General features: G+C 39.5%; 2 protein-coding genes across 2 annotated transcripts in view; both read left to right on the top strand.

Annotated features, from left to right (window-relative positions):
• The first annotated feature begins 2,513 nt into the window (after nt 1-2,513).
• On the top strand, nt 2,514-10,051 carry LOC128633115 (low affinity immunoglobulin gamma Fc region receptor II-a-like). The gene is made up of 6 exons (XM_053681863.1): nt 2,514-2,658; nt 4,064-4,399; nt 5,930-6,202; nt 7,675-7,923; nt 8,170-8,292; nt 9,035-10,051. Exons 1-6 carry the CDS (start codon nt 2,514-2,516, stop codon nt 9,079-9,081), a joined length of 1,173 nt encoding a protein of 390 aa, XP_053537838.1. The 3' UTR covers nt 9,082-10,051.
• A 5,710-nt stretch (nt 10,052-15,761) lies between these two features.
• LOC108266115 (uncharacterized) overlaps nt 15,762-18,580 on the top strand; it is a 47,068-nt gene continuing 44,249 nt past the window's right edge. The window contains exons 1-2 of the mRNA XM_053681862.1: nt 15,762-16,128; nt 16,285-16,577. Of these exons, the coding sequence (XP_053537837.1) occupies nt 15,762-16,128; nt 16,285-16,577 (660 nt within the window). The remainder of the gene's footprint in view (nt 16,129-16,284; nt 16,578-18,580) is intronic.

Here is an 18,580-nt window from a genome sequence, read left to right as displayed (position 1 = left end):
GTTTCCCTGTAACATGACAAACTGTGTGTTTGTTCTTTATTAATTAAAAGTGTGAGAGAAAAAAGAGAGGGCTGGTGAGGGAACGACTGTTCATAGCTGCTATAATGTAAGTGAGAACAGGAACTAACTTGTTTACAGACATTCCACAACAATAAATACAACTAGAAATGTATGAAAAGTACAATGTGTCAGTCATTAATAATAATAATAATAAAATCATTGTCAAATTGCTGTGGTTTAAAAGGAATAAAACACACCAGGACATGCTGTTATAGGAAGATAATCTGTACTTCAGGGTGGAAACAGTAACTCGGCTTCATAACACCTCCACATCACTCAGTATATTTCTATTACAGTGTGAGACTGAGTGATTTATTACTTACTTAAACTTTGTTAAAAGAAGGAAAAACACACAGAATACAGTACGTCTGAAACAAGAAACTCCAATGTGTGAGAAATGTAAGAAATTATCTTCACTTCCACTGGACTGGAGTATAACTGAATATAAAGGGTTTAATTATAGTGTGTTGCTGTTGTGTGTTGCTTGGCAACCATTCTGCTAAATAGTGCTGAAGAACTACATTTCTAGGCAGAAGAAAGATTATTTGATATCAGTTAATTATTGTATTTTGTGTTGCTGTTTGATTATGTTATGAAACCTTGTCAGGTATATGTAGTAACCATTTTCTAAAAGCAGTAAGTCCCACAAGGCCATGGCTTACAGTGATTTTAGAACAGCTAAAGCCTGATTTGCATGGTGCAGAGAAAAACCTTTTGATCGGAGACAAATCGGCAAGCAATCGGCAGTCGATTGTAATGTGTGACCTACGACACATCAAAGAGGCTCGCCGAAACATCGCCGATGCATCACCGACGCCAGACATATATTTGGCATGGTAAATATCTGGAGCTGTCGGGTGACTCCACATCCTGTGGGGTGAAAACTGTCGGCACAGGCAGTGATTATGGTGATGACCTACAGACAATGAGAGAGCAAGGCATGGGGTGAGGTCACAGTGTGGAAGGGAAACCCGTGAGTGCTAATCCATTCTTCATCCACTTTCTTTCTCTTATCCTTTTTGGGGTTTCTTCTGCACAAATCATCACATAAACAGCTCGCAACTCTTGCTTCTGTCCTACGTCCATCTTCAAATAAACAACTCCTGTTTCACGAGTGGCTTTCATGTCATATATCCGTGTCCCTTCTCGCGTGTGTTTTCATGACAAAACGTAGTTTGGACACCAGATAGAGTCGTCAGGTGACAGTCGTTGTCAGATCCTGTAGTGTGTGACCCTCTGTTCCCGACCAATCACGTAGTGTGAACACCACAATGACAAGTCATGTAGTCTGAACAGCACAGCGATCTGCTGACGGTGAAAGTCGTGTAGTGTGAACTAGCCTTTAGCTGTCCTAAAATCACTGCAAACCACGGCCTCATGGGACTTAGTGCTTTAGTGCACAGTAGGTCTGAAACCAGAAATCTCCAGTGTGTGAGAAATGTAAGAAATAATCTTCACTTCCTTACAGTCTAAACTCAACATACTGTAATTAAATAGAATAATAATTAGTTACGAATACTATATATGGAAATATCTTGTAAATATAACATGGTGACGTGTGTAATTAAACACCTGAACTACACAAACTATTTAAAAATTTTACAGTTTAAGCACAAATTAACAGTAAATAAAAACATAAAATAATACACAAATCCTGCCCCATGCTGTAATCTTAATTATGAAAATAATTTTTCATTTCAGTTAATCTTTGAAAATGTGAACAAATTGTGTGAGAGTCATACTGAAACTGTTTCACTAATGAAGACTGGGTTTCTGTGCGGAAGTGTGTATTTATTAATAGTAAACGTGACTATGTAATTTAGAGATATAGTAACACTCATCTAACTACACAGTATTCATATTTTATCCATAGTTAGTGTTTGTAACCATTACTCACCCCTTAGTTGGTCTTTTGTAGTTAAACAGGGCTGTAAAATAAAGTGTTTCTGTAAGAAATTATACTTAATTATAGTTATACTGAGTGAGTGTGTGAGGGATTTATGGGGACGCATGAAAATGTGCAATTAGACATTCATGATAAAGTTCTTACAGTGAATTAAATAAATCTATGAAAAAGAAAGTTTAGTATTTCCTGTGTAACAGAGAGAGCAAGGGCAGTACTGAGTGTATCTCCACAGAGCTGGCTATTACAGTTGGAACATCTTGCATCAAATGTTAAATCTAAATGTTTGTTTTAGACACAAAGCATATGTTAAAGCACAGTGAATCTACTGCTTATGTTGTATAGAGAAAAACAGTTCTGACTCCTTCATCATTTCATACCAACAGAAAAACCCACACCGACTGTGAGAGTGAATCCTCAGAGCTCCGTCTACACTGGAGACACCATCACTCTGACCTGTGAGCTGCAGTCGACTGGATGGGAGATTCAGTGGTATAAAAATAATCAGCAGTTACAGCTTCTGAACAGTGAAGAAGCAAACACACTTAAAATGACAGTCGATAATGCAGGAGAAACAGAGTACAAGTGTCGCGCATACAGGAGAAACTACGAGAGAGGGTACTACTACGGCTACTACTACTACTACCACTACTACTGCACAGAGATCAGTGATCCTGTCAAGATTACAGTGAGAGGTATGTCATGATTTTTTTCCCTTTTCAGCACAGGTTTGTTAGAAGGTGTAAGAAAATACATTTCTTAATTATTGTAATTCCTTGTTATTCTAGAATGTTCAAATGATCTTTAAATACAAATGTTTTAAAAGTATTTGTCATTTGTGGCTGGTGAGATCCAATGCAAAAAACTAAGAAAAATAAAGAGGTAAAGCTATAACTTTAAGATTTCCATCATGGGAAAGTCTTCAGGACAGAGGAGTTTATGACTTGCAGTTTTCCTGTAACATGACAAGCTGCATTTTTACATCACTCAGTATTTTTCTATAACAGTGTGAGACTGAGTGTTTTATTACTTACTTAAACTTTGTTAAAAGAAGGAAAAACACACAGAATACAGTACGTCTGAAACCAGAAACTCCAATGTGTGAGAAATGTAAGAAATTATCTTCACTTCCTTACAGTCTAAACACAACATACTATATTAAATAGAATAATAAGTAGTGACAAATACTATACATGGAAATATCTTGTAAATAATTATAACATGGTTACATGTGTGTAACTAAACACCTGAACTACACAAACTGTTGTAAAGTAATTTTTTTAACCACAAATTTACAGTAATTAAAAATATAAAATAGTACACAAATCCTGCCCCATGCTGTAATCTTAATTATAATCTTTCATTTTAATTAATCTTTGAAAATTTGTAAAAATTATTGTGGGTGTGAGTCATACTGAAACTGTTCTGAAGTCTGTTTTGAAGGTTTTTGTGGGAAAATGTGTATTTATAAATAGTAAACATGACTATGTAATTTAGAGATATAGTTACACTCCTCTAACTACACATTATTCATATTTTATCCATAGTTAGTGTTTGTAACTATTACTCACTCCTTAGTTGGTCTTTTGTAGTTAAACAGGGCTGTAAAATAAAGTGTTTCTGAAAGAAACCATGACAGCTGACAAATTATTTTGGAAATCACACAAAACATCACCGAGTGTTTTTTTTTTTTTTTTTTTTTTTTTTTTTTGTTGTTTGCACAACCCTGTTTCTTTCTTCTACCGGTGACAGAATCACAAATGTGTCAGGGCAATGATAATCATTATTCCCATAACGACTACAGCCTACACTGTCCCGTACAGTTTAACTGGATCTATATGTGGTGTTTAAAATACAAATAAACATTTAAGAGTTAATATTAATAGATCTCAAAGCATATAAAAAATAAACAATTTATTTGTAAATTAGCTAATAGAGTTGATAAAAGCAAACTGCTGCATTCACTATTCCACTATTCCTACATCATCATTATACACTCATGACAAAAAAAATCATCATGTACAATTAGACATTCATGAAAATCTTCTTACTGTGTATTAAATAAATGTAGATAAAATGTTTTGTATTTCCTGTTTACAGAGAGACCAGGGGCAGTACTGAGTGTATCTCCACAGAGCTGGCTGACTGAAGGAGACTCAGTGACTCTAAGCTGTGAGATTACAGACTCCTCTACAGACTGGACATTCAGCTGGTACACAGCTGTTCCCTACAGAGACGACTTAACTCAAATAAAACATAATCATGGCTATATCATGTATGTGGAGCTCCTCTCAGACAGCAGCAGAGGATCTGGAGGCAACTACACTCTCAGTCCTGCTGCTCTTAATCACACAGGAGTTTATATGTGCAGAGGAGAGAGAGGAGAACCAGCCTTTCACACACAGTACAGCAATCCACAGACACTATGGATCACTGGTGAGGAAAATAACAGTGGGTTTAGGTTAAATATAAAGGTGTGAGTGTGTGAATGTAAGAAGAGATTCATGCAACATTTATTTATTAATATGTATAAGGAAGTTAAAGCATGCTGAGTGCTGGTAGAATTTCCCCCTTTGTGACATTGGTGAAAAAAGCCATGTGCTGTGTTTGTGTGCTGTCTCCGTCCCTCATCTAGTCAATGGTTTATTTTCCTGGAAACAAAGAGGACTAAGGAGATGATTAAGGATTGAGGATCTATGGGCAGGAGGATTTTATTATAAAAGCCAGAAAGCCAGAACAGGTCAAAGAGATGTGACTGAATATACAAAGAACATGTTAATAAGAAGCACAATATTCTGGGGTTGTTTTGTTTGTTTGTTTGTTTTCAGAAAGCTTGCCAGAAAGACAAGACCATGCCTGCTTCAGGTTTAAACATGAATACAAACACAGATATGGCTATTAGGAGAAATACACAGTTGCAGATACAGATGATGTCATTATGTTACACTGTTAGTGAACACAATACAAATAGCAGAGCTGTAAAACAGGCAAGGGTCAAACACAGTAAAGTACAATATAAGAGAGCAGAGGGAAAATCCAAAAGAGTAATCAAAAGCAAAGGGTCTAAACACAGCAATGGCAATCACAAATTAAACATGGCTCTGAACTTTACATTGTGTAAATGCATGTGCTGGCCTAATGTAATCTACAGTGAGGAAGAGACCTGGAGGTGATGTGCTAGAGCTAGGCTAATACCGAGATGATGGTGATGTCTGGTGGTCATGTGATGTTGATGTGATGCCCTGATCATGTGCACCTATTCCTAGTTTCACCTCAAACTCGTTCTGTATTTATTCCCTCTGTGTTGTTCTGTGTCTTTGCTGATTTTTGTTCCTTTGCAGCAGCTGAAGGACTTTCCTGTGTTCCTAGTCCCAGTTTTCATTTTATTTCTCGGTTTTGACCTTTGCCTTTTTGCAGCATTTATGAGTATGGATGATCGCGTGTTAAACCTGTCTGTGTTATAACCCATGCTATTGTTAGGTATACTCACACCACAAACCTAATTTCCCATCCTGCACTGCGGCCCACAAACATGGCCACCATGCACTTCAATTCACAGATTACGCACACCTGCATCGCAGTCACAGTATAAAGGGACTCTCCTTTCATTCACTCGGGGCAAATTATATGTGCCGTTCCTCTTGTCTGTGACTTTGCCAAGCCTGTTTATCGCTCATGGTCATGTTATTGACCTCTTTTTGCCCAGTGTTTTGATAACCTGTTTGTTGATCGCCCAACCTTTTGCTTGTTTCTTGATTCTGAGTTTTGCCCACGGTTTGGATTTGTCTGCCTGGATATTAATAAACATCTTTGCCTGCTTTTGCATCTGTCTTCTTGCTCCATCTCTTGACAAGTATACACTGTGTCTTTGATTACAAAACCATAATTCTGAACACACATGCCCTTCTACCAATGTATTGCATATTCCTCTTATTCTTATTTATGTGGCTCTCATCTCTGTTTAAGGTGAATCTCCTCCAGTCTCTCTGATCATCAATCCCAGCAGAACTCAACACTTTACTAATGACTCTCTCTCACTGAGCTGTGAGGACCAGAGTAAATCTACTGGATGGAGAGTGAGACGATACACACACAGTGAGAGAGTGTTAGATTGTTCAAGGGGATCAGTTACAGGATCTACATGTAAAATCAGCTTCCTCTCCACATCCTACACTGGAGTTTACTGGTGTGAGTCTGAATCTGGAGAAAACAGTAATCCTGTCAACATCACAGTGCATGGTGAGTCTTCATGTAGTGTGTTTATTGTTAAAGGAAAATGTTTCATTACAGAATATTCAGAACTCTGAGTTTCCAACTGGGAGACCTGTTCAACAAGAAACAGACATTATTTTCCAGACTGAGTAGAAGTACATGCTTACCGATACCCACACTGATCATGATAATGACATGAGTAACTTACTGAGTATTAATCAATCAGGGATGTCATAGAACATTTTATTTCTCTCTGTTTATGTTGAATGCTGCTGTGTACAGATAACTCATTGTACTTAGATGATATTTAATATGCTATGGATTTAAACAGTGTCTTTAGTAGAGAGTGAAGGTGGAACCTGAGTTGTATCAGTGAACTTGGTCATTACAAATGAGTGCAAAGTGCTGTGACTTTCAGCTTCACTCACAAGCAAAGTGTAGACGGTGGGGAGCGAGGGGAAAGGAAGTGCACATGGCTCAGTGCTCAGTGCTGTCATGTGTGATAGTTTCTCTGCACACTCTCTTCACTGCTCCACTCTCACAAATACCTTTGTGCACAATTAATGGCACCTTGAGTTCATTTTTAATTTTCATGTTCACTAATACCGCTCTGTACACTCAGGTGGGCCACCCTCACACTCTCTATTAAACATAATGTTTAAACAGCATAATGTGTTTTCTCAGGTTACTCATGTTGTAGGAAGATGCTGTAGTTTCTCCTCTTGATATTTTCACAGAGCCCAGTTTGCCGTCTACTTTACTTTGATCATTAATCATGAAATACTTCCATATCACTTTCGTTTTCTGTCATCTTTTCTTTAGTATAACAACATACACGAGGCTTATGTCACATAAGAGTAGCACGTAGTAGCACATAAGATGTTGGTATCAGAGTGCTTTTTTTTTCTTTTTTCTTTTATTTTTAACAACTACCTAAGCACTACATCAAGCAACTAGCATGATGATACCTGATACAGTTCCAATTTGTCCATAATTCAGACTGTGGAGACATTCCACTGGGTTTAAATTATTAATAATTTAAATAATGTAATAATTTTAATTTGAGAGTGTCACGAAACAGACTGGAGGCGGATGCAGGTGCAGATCACAGTCTTTATTACTTAACCAGAAACAAATAAACAAACACAGGGAGTGCGGTCTCTACTGACTCTACACACTCTGGTCCCCTAGCTACGACTGCTAGCATGCTACACATTAGCACATACCCGGATACTTCCTTCACTTGGCGAACTAAACCAACTATAATACTGCGCGATGTGCGCAGTCACACAGGGGGTTTAACTAACAAATATAATTAACTCAAAACATGTGCACCTGTGGCAAATCAGAGACAAACTTAACTCAGTGTCCAAGCGGGAAGTGAACGAAAACAAAAGAGTCATGTGACCAGTCAGCGGCCGTACCGCAGTGCCCTCTGCTGGCCGTGGCGTAACAGAGAGCATTTATTTGTATTGTACATGTGATTTTCTGTGTTCTAGATGGGGATGTGATCCTGGAGAGTCCTGTCCATCCTGTGACTGAGGGACATCCTCTGACTCTACGCTGTTTATATCGATACCCAAATTCCTCAAACCTCCGAGCTGATTTCTATAAAGATGGATCAGTTCTCCAGACACAGACTACAGGAAAGATGATCATCCGAACTGTCTCAAAGTCAGATGAAGGTTTCTACCACTGTAAACACCCAGAGAGAGGAGAGTCACCGAAAAGCTGGGTCTCAGTCAGAGGTGAGAAATCATTTCAATATTCATTTAAATACAACTGTGACTGAATGTGTTGAACTCAGTATCTTTACATAATGTAATCTATAGTGCTGAGTTTATGAAAGTCTGTGTAAAATATGCAGTGTGTTCACATGCTGTTGTGTGTCTGTGTGTACTAGTGTAAATGGATTTATTTGTACTGCAGTTTGAGTAAAACATACAAACAGTTCATCATGAATAAAGTGTTATTATAATGATTATTTTATTCAGCGTCAGGTCCATCAGGTGTGGAAGCTCCATTCTCAGTGCTCATGCTGATCAGTAGTGTAGTGACGGCCTCTCCGTATCTGCTGGTGACCATCATTCTGCTGGTCAAATGTTACAGAGCTCGAGGTAAGAACTCTTTCAGTACGTTTCACATAATGAACAAACTAACTTTAATTACTGCCAGAAAAATATTTTCACTTAAAGAAAAGTAGAAATCATTTGAGAAGCAGTTTAAAAATAAGTGTTTTAAAATGTTTTCAAAAAATGCACTTACAGTAAGATTTAAATGTGAGTATGATATGATATAAAACACAGCATTTCTGTTTCTGCTGAGGTCTGAGGGTGAATTTACACGTGACAGACGCTTCAATCAGTGTGACAAAGCATCTAAAAAATTACAAATAACTCCAAACTTTTAGAAAATACACATCTTGTCACATTATTTATATTTAAAACACATTGTAACTTACATAACAAATATATTGTAGCTAATATAATATATGATGGATATAATTATTCATGCAGGCATTAGATAATGACAATAATAATACACAAGGTTTTAAAATGAAGAGGTAGCATTTAATAGAGCAATAGGACACTAATAAAGTGTTTGTAATAATTGATAAAGAATCTCTGACCTACATTTTGCAGTTACTGAAGATGACTGAATGAATGATGTTTATTTTCTAACACATCTTTTCCTGAAGCTCTGTCACGTGTCACTTCACTGTCCTTCATAAGCATTAAAACAAACACCCTTTAAACTGTGTTTAGGACGATATCAAATGCAGCTCGGTTGATTTTCTGCCATAAACACCTGGAATAAACTTTGAAATGAAACAAATGACTTTTTAAATGTCTTTAACAGCTCACACTGATGAAGAGAGGATTGAGAATGCAGTCATAGAGGAGTGAGCAAAGTTCATCTGTAAAAAGAGGATGCATTTACTGTCAAATAATTTCATCATTTCTTGTTCTTTAATGCTTTGTGGGATTTTAAAATAATACTGATTTGTCATTTTGATGCCATGCTGTTATTTGCTCAGCATCTTATAGACACCTTCATTGTTCTGACTGGATTTGTTTAGCTGAAGCCTGCAAACCTCCTCATGAGGTGAAAGTTACCATGTGTGTATCTCCAATAACGCTTACATGCTGCTAATGCAATGCAGAGTAAAAAATGAACAAAGACTCTTATAAAAATATTAATCAAGGGGAAATGTTGATGCAGAGAGTGTATATGGTTTAAATTGCGTTATTTCAGAATGAAAATGTGCAGTGTAATGTTTTCCAGTGTAGGTTGTATTTTCTGTAAGCTGACTACAGTCAGAGCGGTTGGTGAAAAGCCCAGTGTTACTGGAGTTAAAGTAAGTTAAGCTTTGTATGGATGCGATATAAAAACAAGGTCATTGACTGTCATCTGAAACATGGTGGGAACTAATATTGTGTTTTGTGCCTTCTCAGTATTAGTTCTACCACTACTGTATTTGTACTGCTGTGTTTTCTATTTTTTTGTGAGATTAGCTCTAGTTGGATAACGAGGAGTAGATTTACAATCTCAGTTACACACTGTTGTTAGATTTGTTCGACTTTTCAGCTGTGTGAACTTTAATTGTAGTTGTGTGAGGAGATTTGTGGATGAAATGATTTGATCAATTCAATAAATGCATCATTATCAGTTCACTGAATTATTTAACCTGGTAGCAATAATGTATCATATGAAGTACAAGTAATACTCTGAGAAAACTCTTGTGCCTTTGTCAATATCAGCATTTTTACCATTTTGTATTTTTATACAATGATGTACTTTTCATTGTCGTATACTGTCTCTTGTCTCCTGCTGTAAGATTGTAATTTCCCACATGGGATTAATAAAGTGTTATCTTAAAAGCATAAACTGGATCCTGCAGTATTATTCAGTGAAAGTAGAGGATGTCAGTGCAGTAAAGTTCAGGAGTAAATGAGGAATCAAACAGAAGTGATATTACTCTTTCTGCGTGTCTACACACTGGTACACTGATGTACAGGACTAACATAACACTGAAAATGTCCAAAACACAACACAGGACATTAACATTACAGCAGTGGCAGTGATTCAGACAATCAAAGCTACTTATAAAGTGAAACACAAGGTTTCACTGTTAAACCCTGCTAGATAACTTCCTCATGAGTGCATTTCTTCCCAGTCCTGCAGAGGGATTAAACAGTCAGGATTAGAGGTGTGTAAATGAAGCTTGTATCTAAATCAATATTGTATATGAGCACTAACACAGTCTACACAATTGGGGTGACTTTTTGGCAGGTTTCTGCAGTGAAGAACATCACACACTTCTTCCAGGGGAAAACTGTAACAGGAAAATAGTTTCATGTATATTTTACTGTGTAAATAAACATTTATTTCCTTTTGTTACTGTAAGAGGCGAGGCCACACCTCCAGCAGCCAGCAGAGGGCAGTAGTGGTGTACAGTGAGGGCTGCCATTCAGGAAAACTCAGTTACCCAGAATTCTCCAGGCTGATTAACCTGGATTTCCTGCACCTGCCAGGCAGGATACTTAAGGACAGCTTTTGATAAAGCTTTGTAGAGGTGTCACTTGCATGGCATAGCAGGCCAGGCCTTTATCTGAGGTAAGGTTTAAAGGGTAAAAAGAAAAAGGAAGATAAGAACTAAAAAGAAATAGAAAATGAACTGAAAAGAAAAGCAGAGGAAAGAAAGGACTAGAGAAAGTGCCCCAATCACACCCTAAACTTTTATTTCACCAATATATAAACCCTGTTTGGCCATTTATTTATAATCAAGCAGGAGTTTTCACTCTGCAGTTGGGTTCACACTGAACCGTATCGTAACAGTTACCATATCATTTGTGTATGAGATTCTAAAACTCAGGCTGTTAGATGTCATTAGCTTGTGTTAGGAAGGAAACAGAAGTGATATTCAGTGAGAAAACTTACTCTGGGCTTAACTAAAGCTTGACATGCTCCACCTCCAACTCTGCTCCTGCTCGACTGCACAAACGTTTATCATGTCAGCAATCACAAAAAATAATTCAGTAACAGCATCATACTGACAGTTAGTGTTCGTATTAGGTTTGGCAAAAAAAGAAAAAGCCATGTCCGTAAATATTTGGACACTGAGTAAGTTACTGTTATTATCTCTGTGATGCTCTGTGAGTAAACTTTCTCTCTGTGTCTTCATCAGAGTGGGTGGTGGGGTATAAAGTTGTACACAGGACAGTAGTATAAGAGGAGATAATCATCACTAATAACTGAATATGCCCATGTGCAACTAGAACCAGGGGTTGTGTTACCCGAGACCTGCTCCTGCTACAGATCCCAATTACATAGCTGTTTCTCCTAAAGATAAGTGAGAAAACTTATATAAACATTAACATATTATAAAGTGACCATCGAGCCCTGAACATGACCCGATTAACTAGTTTATCGATATTGTGTTCATTATCAAATGCAACTTAAACACACTATCTAGCTAACTAAAAAAATAATAATGTACATAAAATGCTTATTTTAATCTGGAATATACCATTAATATACAGTTCAGATTCACTGTCACTCATGTACTTCAGTACCTAAACAATGTTCAAAGTGACAACAGGAACACTACTGTTCATTACCGGATATGATGACATGTGCAGAAAGTCATTGTACCTACCTGGAAATAATAATGTAAATAAAATTAGCATTAACATTTAATATAAAGAATACATTAATTTTCATCACAAATCACAAAAGGACACATTTTAATTTCATTAAATCACTTGATGTTTAATAAAACTGTGTTAAATACATGGGTGTAGGAGACATTATACATGGGGAGGACATGTCTCTACCACACTTCAAAATCTAGGTTTTGTCCCCCCACTTTTTCCTAATCTCAAATTTTATTTCTCTTTGCCTGCCTGTCTCCGAGGATTTCTGAGTTGGGCAGTCTCCAAATTAATCCATTCTGCAACTTTTAGAAACATATTTCATTTTTTTAAAAGAAATTTTACTAGAATAAGTGCATTATTATACATATATTTGTTTTTAAAGAACTTTTACTATAATAAGTGCAGGGGTCAGACTCCAGTATCTAGGGCTCTCTGAACTGTTTAGCTGTTGTCAAGCTTGACGAGAGCAACGCGTCTGTCACTGCAAGATAACAAGCAAAACCTCTATTTTCAGAGAGGTGTCTTCTCTTACACAATGAAAGTGGAATGGATTCATTAGGAGATGACGCGAATATTTCGTGACCATCAGTGGAAAAAAACTCGAGTCCTGAGGTGAAGGCGGTTACGACACAGCATTCAGACTCTCTTGAGCACATGAACATACAGATGAAAGATTCACCACTTTGTATTTGAGGTAGGATATCGTAGCTATTTCAGCCCATGACATACAAAGGTTGCTCTAACTCTGAACACACTTAAGGAATGATTCTCGAATTGCTAGTCTGAGCAAGTCTATTAACAGAACGAACATTAACTGGATAAACAAACGCGCGATAATTATCACCGTATTCACCTTTTATTTTCTTCACCGCTTCCGGGTTTATTTAGGGTGTACTCGTGCTCGGATTGGTTCTTCGCGTGATGACGTAACGAGGACTGATGATGATTGATGTGGTTGACAACCAATAGCACGATCCTCAGAGTTTGTACAGCAGTGAAAGTGAAACTCACCAAACAAGATATACACGATCGAGTCGTAACGTCGTAAATCAATGCGATTGGTCATTAGAATAAAAAAGTCATGAAAAGTCATTAGAAATGAGCATTTAAGTGCTTTTTTTTATTAACAAAAATAATAAAAAAAGTATTTTGGGGGGAGCATTCCCCTCCCTTCCCTATCATTTCATCGCTCCTACGCCCCTGGTTAAATATCATCTACACAGCACACTGCATTTTGAACTCTATAATGGGAAAAGTCTCTGGTTACCAAGTTAGATGTCATTTTAAAAGATTAAAAGTTGAATGTGATGATCCATGACTATTATTTACTAATGATTCACTGCATTAGCAACACTGCTAAAGTCTCTAACACAAGCTAATACTGAACCATTAACTTCACAGTGCAGGTGGAAGATAACTACATTAGACTGCACGGCAAGAAAAGTAAACAAATGACGCTATTAGTAAACACTGCAGTGCTCTAAATATTTAAATCTATTATACAACAAATCGCCTGATATATTTCAGGTTTTATAAAATATTACAGGGATTTTTAAGGAAATTTCTTAGGGAACTCTCACATTTCTCCTTCATGGTCCTGGCTTCAGGTGGACAGGACTGTACCATCAGAGGAGAGAAAATAGGGAGTGGAACCACTTCTAAATAAATGTTACTCACAGTGAGAGTGTACACACCTTTAATAAAAATGTGTTTCTTTTTACACAAAATGATCGACTGCTACTTTTACGAAAACACAGGTGTGTACAGACTGTTCTCAGTGTACATGAGCAGACTGAACGGTGATAAGATGTATTTTAATCAGTTCTGTTTAAATCTATTACTGTGTAGATAAGGTCAGGATTAACATTACACTGCAGTTACCACTAGAGGGAGTCAAAGGCATTTTAGTTTTACTTTTCAATCACTGGCCTCCACATACTTAGTTACTTCCTGTAGCCTACTAGGAACCGATCCATGGCCACTTTCACTGCAACCTCGGTGCCTCGGTCTGGTTGGAGCCACTTCTTGGTGATGAACAGGCGGGTGTCTATCTGTCCACGTGGCTATCCATCCAACTAGTCCCTTACAAAAAAATCTACAGGAATCCTGCAGGAATATTATGCAGATATCCTACAGGATTTTCAGCTCATTTCCAGGAATTCTATGAAGAAAACAAAATATATGCAGGAATTATACCCTCCAGCAATTTTGTCCTGCACTCTCAGAAAGGATTGGTTAATATCCTACAGATTTTTGTGTTATTACTATTTCATCTTGTGTTAAATTATCCAATAAATGTGTTTTTTTAAAAGAAAAAAAAGTACAGAAGAGTGAGGAAAACGTGTTAAATTATCGTCCAATAAAGTTGCGAATTGCGGTGCCGATGTCATCATCCAAATCTTAACTCGCCTCAAAGTGAATGTTCGCTGCTTTGACCTTTTGATTGTGACCACAGAGTCTGAGTCCTGAGACGAGGAAACTAAATGACTGCAGGTGTGGTGACAGGCTGGAGGCTGGCGCACAAAAGGGAAAGAGCGCTCCTCCCGCAACTGCCGCTGTGGTGCTGAAGAGACAGCTCCGTTTCAGCACCACCAATGTTTTGGACAGCTGGAGAGCGCATAACTGCGAGGCGGGGCCGCTGACACACACACACACACACGGCTGGCGGCTGATGATCAGCGTGGCTGCTCTCCGTTATCTAGCAGCCGACGGGAGAATATAAAATGGCCATCCTAGCAAAGGGAGAGAGGGCTCCCAAGGTATGCATGCTAATTTTTTGTGTGTTTCCTGCAGAGGATTCCAACACGACAGAAAACTTTGTCCCTTGGCTGCACATGCGGCATTTCCTGACTGCAGAACGGGATCCCAGCCGCTTGGTAAAACCCCAGCATGGCCCCGGCAGCCTGACCGCTTCACCCCACGGCATCACCTTTGCACCCACACTCTCTCGGACTTTAAATAAACTCTCCATGTTTGACTCTTAAACGGCCTCCTGTGTGTCTATGCTCTGCCCACCGCTGGCTAGGTTCCCTACAATGGTGGAGGATGCGAGCTTGAGCACAGACCCACCCACATAAAAGAAAAAAATAACAACCCACTTCGGGGAAAAAAAATGGATCCCTTGCTACAGCACCTCATGGGGACTAATCCCCAGCAGCAGGCTGTGAAGCAGCAGCTCACCCAAAGCCTGCAGATCACAACCCGTGAGATTCTGGCCCAGAAAACAATGACCCCTGCGGCCTCCACACCACTCCCTGACCCTGGCCAAGAAGCCCGGCGCCTTCTTCCACACCTGATCCCAGAAGGCGACATCGAGGCCTATCTAGAGGCCTTCGAATGGGTCACCCACCGAGAAGAATGGCCACGCATCCTCGGCCTGCTGCTCTCCAGAGAAGCATGCACGCCCTCTCTCCGGAGGACACAGCGGACTACAGAGAAGTGAAGAGGGACATCCTAGCATGGTGTGGCAAACCCACCACCAGGCAGCGGCAGAGTTCCATCGATGGAGCTACAGGCCTGGAGTCAAGCCACATGGACAGATAGACACCCGCCTGTTCATCACCAAGAAGTGGCTCCAACCAGACCGAGGCGCCGAGGTTGCAGAGAAAGTGGCCATGGATCGATTCCTGAGAACTCTACTTTCTCCCAAAATCCATCCGTAGTCATGAATACATACTGGTCATTGTGGTCTATGCCACCCGGTGGTGTCACTACACAAAACCACCTCTCACAACATCGCTAGAGAACTGGTGCTCCTGTTCAGCCATTTGGGGATCCCAAAGGACATACTGACAGACCAAGGTATGCCTTTTATGTGGAAACTAAAGTCTGATCTGGGTCGGCTGTTGCAGGCAAAAAACCTGAAGGTGTACGTCTACGACCCACAAACTGATGGGTTCGTCGAAAGGTTTAACCAAACCATGAAGTAGATGCTGCGCCAGGTGGTAGATGATAAAGGGAGGAACTGGGACCTTCTCCTGCCTTACGTCCTCTTCTCCGTCCGGGAATGCCCCCAAGCATCCATGGGCTTCACACCCTTCGACATCCTCTTCGGATGGAGACCTCGAGGACTATTGGACGTGGCACGGGAAGCGTGGGAAGAACAGCCCTCCCCATTCTGCTCAGTGATCAACTTCGTACAAGAGATGCAGGAGAAGATTGATCGAGTGGCCCCGATCGTCCAGGAACATATGAGAGCTGCCCAGGAGGAACAGAAAAGAGTGTACAACCGCACAGCACAACCAGAGGAGTTCCAGCCTGGCGATCGGGTACTCCTGCTAGTGCCAAATAGCACCTGTAAGTTCCTACCAAGGCACATTTACAGTCCTCAAGAGGAAGGGCACCGTGAACTATCACCTGCAGCAGCCCGGTAGGTGAGCAGAGACAAAAACATATCACCTGTTGAAGAAGTGGGTGGAGCCGGCCCCCATATTGTCTGCGTTCGCTGCTCAGACACAGATCACAACGAGGGTGTCTTGGTCCAGCAGGGGGAAGACCTCACCACCACACAAAGACAGGAGCTAACGGAGTTGGTGGGCCAGTTCACCGATTTCTTTTCTACCTCCCCAGGGACGAAGCAGCTGGTCCATCACAAGTTCAAGACCCGCAACATTCCAGCATCTGATAGACATTGTCCTGCGACCCCATCACCTTTACACACACACCCTCACGGACTTAAAATAAACTCTACATGTTTGACACTTGACACTGTGCTCTGCCCACCGCTGGCTAGGTTCCCTAAACAGGTAAGTTAGTGTTCATAACTATTTAGTGTTAATGCTGCTGAAAATGATTAATGAATTTGTGATATTTAGGCAGGGAGTCCTTGAAAATGTATTCGTTGGAAAACAGTAACTCAGCGATTGAAGGTAAATGATCACTGAATCATTTACACAACCAATTCGATAAAACACTGAGTCGTTCATGACTAAAACATGTCTTATTATCCTAAAATGAGCATGGCTACTGAAAGGAAATCTCTTCTATCATGTACTCTTTTATATTATGAACTGCTATCAAATACCTATGATGAATGTAATCATTTAATTACCTTGTATTCATTTAATTACCTCTTTAAATAAGCTGATCAACTGCTATCCTTGATTATATCATTATGTATTTCCGTGTCAATATGACACAGGACTTATTTTGCATTATGACCATGTGCTGTGTGTTTTGTTTCAATCTGTCTGACACCTGGACCAGTAGAAACCGTCCACGCACTGCTGTTATCAGTGTATAAATACTTTTGGTTTGCATGAATGAAGTGGGATGTCTTTATGAGCATGCAAGAAGTCAGTGTGTGTTCATTTTAGACCCCCCAGGCCTGAATGCTCCACGGTAAACCACACTTTCTAAAAGTTAATAGAAGTTAATGGTAAAACAGGCTGGAAGGCATGACGGACGATCTGACAGGCATAATATGAGATTCCTGAGATACGTGAAATCTAACAGCTACATATCTACTAAAAGACTTCAGAAACTGTTTAAGCAGCGTGTTTTCCCCTCTCAAAACAGATAACGTTGTAGACTACATAAGTGGCCTTGATGACTTAGTGGTCAGCTTGTTTGCCTCACATCTATAGGTTTGGGGCTCAATTTCCACCAGGTTCTCTGGTTTCCTCCACAAATCCAAAGACATGTGTTTTACTCTGATTGGCATTTCCAAATTGCCAATAGTATGATTTTGCCCTGCGATGGGTTGGCACCACATCCAGGGTGTCACCTGCCTTGTTCCTCTGGAGCTACAGGCTCCCTGAAACCCTGTGTAGTATAACTGTTACAGAAAAGGGATGGATGGATTTAGACTACATAACCTGCAGATTTTTTTTTTTTTTAATTTACATGAAATAAGAGGTCCTGCAGGATAGTTTAAGTCTGTAGCAGTCCAGCAGTAATGATAAAATCCAGCAGGATTTTTCTCTTGTACAGCAAGTGTGCTGGACATTTCTGCATATTTCTGCTGAAGGCTCCATTCTAAAACTTTTAGGATTATCCTGCACAGTTTGTCAATGTGTTATGCAGGATTTTATTATTCCTGCAGGATACCAGCAAACCCTGTTGGGTTTTTGTAAGGGGTCTGGCCATTCATTCAACCCCCCCAGCCCCCCCCCCCCCCCCCAAAAAAAAAAATCATTATTTACCCCTCTGTGTTCATAATAAGTGCAAAGATGTGCAGAAACAAACACTTCTCATTAGTCCTGTACTCACACAGAGCAGTGACAGTGTTAGAGGCCTGAGAGCAGAGACCAGTTCACGGATGTGGTTTATTTTCTATTTTAATGTAGTGCTGCAAATTCAGCTGTGAAGAAGTGGAGGAGGTGTGAAAGTGGATGTGTGAAACAAATAAGTAACTTTTCGCAGTTGATATGGTGGCAAATATAACTCCAGCTCGAACCAGGCCATTCACCTGTGACCTCTCTCATCATCAAGGCATTTCTTTGTATTTGTTTGTTTAATCCAGTATGTGTGTGTGTGTGTGTGTGTGTGTGTGTGTGTGTGTGTGTGTGTGTGTGTGAAAATCCCAGGAGATTTCATAAAAGTTTCTGCATGAGTTAATGAATTATGCTGCTGTCACATCATTGGCTGACTGGAAAAGTGCAGGTGAATGAGCAGGTGTACAGGTGTTCCTAATAAAGTGGACAGTGAGACCCTAATGCACATTTAAATATTTTGGCTATTTACAGCAGTGTTTATTCTTTAATACAAGTGATTTTAATACTAGGACAGTGAAACATTATAGGTTTTA

Source organism: Ictalurus punctatus, chromosome 7 (assembly GCF_001660625.3).
Source record: "Ictalurus punctatus breed USDA103 chromosome 7, Coco_2.0, whole genome shotgun sequence".
In the NCBI taxonomy this organism is placed as follows: Eukaryota; Metazoa; Chordata; class Actinopteri; order Siluriformes; family Ictaluridae; genus Ictalurus; species Ictalurus punctatus.
This window is presented reverse-complemented; position numbering and strand designations above follow the sequence as displayed.